At 34.8% G+C, this 7,109-nt stretch overlaps 1 protein-coding gene across 1 annotated transcript; it reads right to left on the reverse strand.

Annotated features, from left to right (window-relative positions):
* Positions 1 to 2,015: 2,015 nt before the first annotated feature.
* On the reverse strand, positions 2,016 to 6,490 carry LOC18055942 (probable lactoylglutathione lyase, chloroplastic). The gene is made up of 9 exons (XM_006451181.2): positions 5,920 to 6,490; positions 5,572 to 5,779; positions 5,340 to 5,464; positions 5,096 to 5,160; positions 4,723 to 4,935; positions 4,545 to 4,592; positions 3,542 to 3,649; positions 3,085 to 3,225; positions 2,016 to 2,272 (listed from the first exon to the last, which is right to left on the reverse strand). The coding sequence occupies exons 1-9, from the start codon at positions 6,056 to 6,058 to the stop codon at positions 2,231 to 2,233; spliced, it is 1,089 nt and encodes a 362-aa protein (XP_006451244.1). The 5' UTR covers positions 6,059 to 6,490; the 3' UTR covers positions 2,016 to 2,230.
* Positions 6,491 to 7,109: the final 619 nt, after the last annotated feature.

Here is a 7,109-nt window from a genome sequence, read left to right on the forward strand (position 1 = left end):
ATGTATTTTTTTCAAATAGATATGACACCTTAACATCAACCAACTTATTTTGTAACACCGACATTTTCTATACCCATTTACTCAAATATGGTCATTTATTTTCTCAATTTCCTTGACGGTAGTCATGTAAATAGACAAAATATTGTATAAGAGGTTATGTACCCCGTACAATTTTCTTTTTCGTAGTAATTTCATTGCACCAAATTGTTATTGTTGAATTCATCTAGCACCTAAAGAAAAAACTTAATCACATTTGCATTGCATCTCAACGGAGAATCTGATGAACAAATACATATACATACATGCAAACATACTTACATGTGTGTGTGTGTGTGTGTGTGTAACGTATTGTAAACATACTTATTCATAAGGGGTGTATCTCTTTAATTAAGTTAATACAGTTTAAACAAATTATAATTACTTTACTAAGAGACATCATTGATCCTAAATAGACATAATTTTCCCTATAACTTAAGAGTCAAAAGGTATGATGAAAAGCTAAACAAAGAGTCTACAAATAGACTCTGTTATATGTACTTCAAATCATCCAAAACTATGAGTTTAAGACTCTAAGAGTTCCTATAAACTCTTTTGTCTCAATGACTCTTAGTTAAAAGTGATTTTAAATCTAACAACAATTCTCTCATGATTACTTTTACAGGGACCAATAGTGATACTAGAGCCAAGTTGCACATACATGTTTGCTAAAGTTATTCAAGTTCAACCCCTTGGTCAAAGGATCAACTATCATATCTTATAAAGAAATATAGTCTACTTTTATTCTCCTCGCTCCACTCTATCTTATATATAGTAACAACTAATATTAATGTGTTTTCCTTTTGGAACTATTTGCTCCACTTTTAATTAGAGAGATAATAGACTTATTATCACAAAGTACATTAATTGAATAATTGATTTATTTGGTAAATCAAGTTTTAGTTCTTCAATGAAACATTTGATCCATATGGCATATGTAATTGCCGTACTGCAAGCTTTATATGCAGTCTCCATTATATATTTGACAATACATGATGTGTATAAAGTCGTAAGAAATCTTACATATACAAATTTAGTCATTGAGGAATAAATATTGACATAGCCTATCTCAGGTTTTTGTGTATAAGATTAAGATTCTCTTCTGATCTGAACAATCCTGATCTTTTACAGGTCTTATACCACTTGTATTTTAATGTTAGTATATGATTAGGATTTAACTATTTTTTCTTTTTAATTTATTAACCACCAATCATGTTAATATGATTTGATTAGATAAAAATTAAATCAGGAGAGGATCCTGATCCTTGTGTATAACCTTTAACTACTATCCTAGCTTTACATCTTTTTAATCTTTCTAGCAATTAGTTATGGAAAAAGTGTAGAGTTTGAGAAAGGAATTTATATAAAGGGCAAGTTTAGAATTATAATGGTGTTATTAGATTTATTAAACTTTTTAATTTTTGTAGATTGGTACCTTTAACAGAGGGGTTTTATAAGCAAATTTGAGGGGTGTCAAAAGCTAAACTCTTTCAAATTTCAATTGAAGGGCATTTTAGTCATCACAGGAAAGCATGTTCTGATCATTTTTTAAAACAAGGGGTATTTCTGAGTATTGCCGAGGCAAATACACGTAAATTCACATTCATATCTGGCCAATTTAATCCCCTTTTTACTTGGTAATTAGTGCTCCAATCTCATAGTAATTAAGGATTATTAGTCACTTCACCTCAGTCTCAAATGGAAATGGAACTTTAAGCTTAGTACGGAAAGGGGGAAAAAAACAACACAAAAACTGTTGAACACATTCGCCGGCAACGTTCTGATGATGATTGATGAATTCCGGAGGGAGATAGAACACAGAAGAATTTGAAAACGATTTTCCTGTATAAAACACATTTTTTGGGTATTGTTCTGTATGTAACTAAGTATGTTAACAACAATCAGCTCCTTCAAACAGGAAACACAAGCTAGTACGATTGTGAATAAGATTTCCCATTGAAACAATAGAGAAGAATGAATATACGAACAGGCAAATCAATTTCTCAAACTTCCCTTCTCACTGCACCAAAGCCAACAGCAAGTACATTTTATTGCGATTATCAGGGAGAACTATACTATAGCAATATTAACAAAATGGGATTCGATACACACTCAGTTGGAACTTCTTCCAGGAATCTTCTTAGCCCAGATTCAGAATTCAGTGGTATAAGCTGGGTAAGATGATGCTCAATACTCATTCCAACTCCTTGAGAAAATCAACATTATCAACAAAAACCTGCAAAATAAATCAAGTACCAAAGCAAATGAATCTCACAAAAGTAATACTAAGTTTTCTTTTAGAAAAGAAGGAAAGAAGCTGCTTTATAATTCTCATTAACAAATACAGTAGTATAAATATACACTTAGATAGTAAGTTGAGTGCATGTACAGTCACTGCTTGCATATTAAATCCTGTATGATATGACACACTGGTTCTCAACTTGTCAAAGAACAACAACCCAGGCTAGGCAAATGACTTCCATCAAACAAAATAAACTAAGCTAAGCAAATTGATGGTTTGGAATAGCCCAATGATGAGCATTTTGCACATCCATAATTGAGGACGGCCAAAACAAACTAGGTTGCACCAATCCCTTGTTTGCTAACAAGTCAGCAGCAACATTTGCCTTGTTTTATATGAGAGCATGAGTCACAGTTTCTCTGTCTTCCCCCATTTCATACAGGTGCAAAATCTGTGCTGCAGATCCTAATAACTGAATGCTGAACTATTTTTTAATTAGTCTTGGCCTATAACTGTTAACAAGATCCACAAAGGTTGTTACACAACCATGTCTCAGAGGTAATCCTATCGTATTCCATTTCATATTTGAGGCAAAAACTCAAAAAATAATTAAAAATAAAATAACAAGAAATAGTGCCAATTCCTGCATAAACAGTACATCTATTAATTCGTGCTCCTTAAGGGCTTATAAGATTATTATTTCAGACTGCACTGGTCTCAAAAATTTCTAGCAAGGACATAAGTGCAACCACCAAAAAAGTTGACTAGGCACGAGCATAAAGGCATTAGATCTTTAGATTGCATACCGTTTTCCAACCGTCAGGATCCAAGCATGCAGTAATCTTGGTGTTGATACCAGGTAATGGGCCAGGTTCCCGTGTAACTTTCCCACCAAAAAGTTTAATTGCCTCTGCAGTTTTATAAACATCATCTGTGCCTATTGCAATCTGCCATAAGAACAATGAATTTAGTATCCAAATTGTCCAGTAAGATAGATTTCTCCAATTTGTTCAACATAATTTGTTCATCATGATATATTAACATGATGAGCAAAATTACAGCCAATAAGGTAAAAATAGTGAGCATAAAAACTAATTATGCAACAAAAGCGTAGAATATAAAGATAAAATTAAAAGACAAAATTTGAGGTAAAATTCAATATCTTGCATGTCAATAAATGCAAAACATTCTGCCTAACATGCTTGAGGAGGAGAGTGAAAAAGAGAAAAAAAAAAAAAAAAACAAAGAGAGAAGTTATTCTACCTGAGCATAAGCATTTCCTTTATCATAATCAGTGACTCCATAGTTGTAAGTCAACTCAAGCACAACATTTTTGTCTTCGGGACCATATCCCATCATGGCTATTGTATACTGAAAAGACACGACAATAACATCAGCAAAGGGAAAGATGCACCTATGCGATGATTACAATTAGGCACTTGTTACATGGAACAGATTTAAATCGATTAAAAGATATTGAAAGGGAAAAAGGGGCTAAAATATATCCATACTGCAAATAATAACTTGGTGAGAATAAACTTGCTAATTAATATTATCCTTGAGAAAACAGTTCAAAGAAGAATATGAAGGGCAATACAAGGAAGAACAGATAATTGTTTATGGACTTTTTTTTCCCCCCTCCTTTTAACTTTTGAGGGAACGTGCATCCACAATTGATTTTGGCTTGCTTGACAACAAAAACAAATTAACTTTTCTAGATCCCATTTGCTGCATAATCATTTTTTTGTTAGACAAGAGAGCTCTTCTATCCCATGCTGTGACCCTATATTTTGAAACTGAAGCTTCATGTTCAAGAATCGTACAAAGGATCGCCCATTCCCTAAAATACAGCCAACAAACTTGCTAATTAATATTCTTCTAAGAGAAAAGCTCAAGGAAGAATGTGAAGGGGCAATGTGAGGAAGAACAGATAATTTTTTACAGTCCCCCCCCAAAAAACACTTTTGAGAGAACAGGTATTGACAATTGATTTTAGCTTACTTGACAATAAAAACAAATTAACTTTTCTAGATCCCATTTGCTGCATAATCATTTTTTCATTAGACCAGACAGCTCTTCTCTCCCATGCTGTGACCCTATATTTTGAAACTGAAGCTTCATGTTCAAGAATCATACAAAGGATCGCCCATTTCCCAAAAATACAGCAAACAGACTCTCTTGTGGTGTAAGAATCTCATTACTGAAAAAACATAACAATTTGACCTATGAAATGTAGTGGCTGAAATAAGGAACAATGTCAAAGTACCTTGTATTCTGGATTATCTCTTTTGCGAAGAAGCTCCATGCCAAAGGCCTGAAAGACAGAAGTGATATACTAAGAACTATACTTCAAACATAGTAAACAAAAGAAAATTTCATATGATCACAAAAACTGTGAATCTAACAGATTATCAACGCCCAAACCTTCACATTACAACACTAACCTTCTCATAAAAATTTATGGAGCGATCAAGATCGCCAACACGAAGCATTACTTGACACAAGGGCTCAGGGGTAGGCCCTCTTTCCAACAGTTCAAATTTGTAACCATCAGGATCTTCAATAAATGCAATCACAGTATTGCCACCTTTGACAGGACCAGGTTCTCGGGTTACTTTTCCTCCTTTAGCCTTTATGAGTTCAACAGTCTTGGCAACCTAGTCAGAAGATGATTCAAGTTTTGGCATTGTAAGTGTCAACAACCACCGTACAGCCCAAGAACCAAAGGCAAAAAATGTGGCATAGAACTAAGAAGCTTACAAATGCAAGCCTCAAAGAGGAATATATATAAAATGGGAGGAAAAAATAGTAACTTACATCATCCACAGCAATACCGAAATGGCCAAATCCAGTTCCGATATCATACTTGTCAACTCCATAATCTGGAAGCATCATTTAATCAATTTAGTAGACACAATGATCGCGTAGTTATCTACTATTGAGTTCATTTGTGCTGATTCTTTTAATCATCCGGTATTCTTACAAAGATTCATTTCAAATTCAGTCGCTTCAGAGTTTAGCAAAGGAGTTACAAAAGTAAAGCGCCAGTCAGATAGCTTACTGTAAGTGAGTTCAATAACAAAGTGAGAATCTTCTGGTCCGTATCCAAGAAACGCATTTGTATATTTCTCCTCTGGTATGTCACGTTTACGGAGCAACTTCATCCCGAGGCACTCAGTGTAGAATCTGCCATCACCAGCAGGAAATACAACTATTAACGGAAAGAAAGAAAAAAAAAGAAAAAAGAAAAAGAGCTGGTTTTATAAGGTGAAAAAAGCAAAACATATACACACTTAATCGTCCTGTCCAAATCTCCAACACGATAAACAACATGAAGCATTCTTCTTTTGTCTTTCTTGACCCATTCCAGGGCACTTTCATGAGCAGCACTCGTGCTTGCCTGCGCTGCATTCCCAGCCGACGACGCCACCCCTGTGCTGTTCACATCTCCTCTCAAGGGCTTAGCAGCTCTCAGACCGAATAATTGCGACTGCGGGACAGCTGAGTAATAAATAAATAACAATTAAATTCAAATATAAACACGATTCTGGCCCTAAGTTCAGCTGACGAAACTAACAAAATTATAAATAAAAAAAACATAATTGAGAAAATAAAAGCCAATACGTAGAGAAATCTGATACCGCTGGCAAGGGGAGAGAAAACGAGGTTGCGTGAAGGAGTAAAGGAGGAGAGAGGGAGTCCAAAACGGGAGGAGGAAGAGAATCTGAAGGTGGAAAGTGAAGGCCGAATTGAGGACGCCATTGATATTATCCTTACCATCTCCTATTGTTTTACTTATTGATTCTCGCTCGCCTTCACTCAGCTCACTGCACTCACTCCCTCAGCTTCTGATGCTGTGCAGTCGTCAAAGAAAGAGGTTAACACTTCACAGCAGAGAAGATTGATTTACTGATTAGTGGGCTCTTAGAGAGTGAGGTCGAAGAACATGAGATAAGTTTTTTTATTATTGATTGATTTTAATTTTGTCTTTATTCGGACTGTGAAATTCCTGAGAATAAAGCGAAATCTGTTGTGTGTGTCAACTCAGCTGATGCGATTTGAACCGAACCGACTCTCGAGTTTGTTTTTTTAATAATTTTTTATTCGAGGAACCGTACAATTGGAAGGACGAGTTTCGCGAGAACCCCACCGGACGCTGACATCCATTCTCTCTCCGGTCTCCACCATCCAGTAACGAACGAAACTACGAGAGCAGCGTTCGGTTTCCGAGTTATGTTTATCTCCACAGCCCGCAAATCTTGTTTGATATAAAAATCTAAATACACCCCCGAAGCTCCTAAATGTAACTACCTTAGCTAAATGAAGGGTGTGCGTGACTTTATTTTCTTGGCAGGCCCTTTTTCTGTTGGGCCAATATGAGTGAGAAATCAATCATCAGATATAGTAAACAGTTGACCCTTCTTTTTTATTTTTTTATCTGTTTCTTCTCTTGAATACAGATCAAAGTTTGACCATATGTTACAAAACATAAAACTGCTAATACCATAAAAAAATTAATTTATAAGTTAAGAATCTATCCGTAGTTAGATAAAGATATATTCCGTCGGTTTATACTGCAAAATCAAAAGCAATAAATTCTTTGCCGCGAATCCAACCGATAAAATATGGAAAAAGGAAAAGGAAAAGAGAGACACAAACTTAATTTACACAAATGAAAAAGACTATGATTTTCTATTTATGTTGTTAATAACTTAATGCATCATTGCATGGTGTATGTATTCGAAAGAGCAGATTTAATAGGATCTAAAATTATCATTCTCTTATAAGTTAAGAATCTTTTAGTTAGTATCCAGACAGAGATATTTATGTT

This window comes from Citrus clementina, unplaced genomic scaffold, assembly GCF_000493195.1.
Source record: "Citrus clementina cultivar Clemenules unplaced genomic scaffold, Citrus_clementina_v1.0 scaffold_1, whole genome shotgun sequence".
Taxonomy (NCBI): Eukaryota; Viridiplantae; Streptophyta; class Magnoliopsida; order Sapindales; family Rutaceae; genus Citrus; species Citrus x clementina.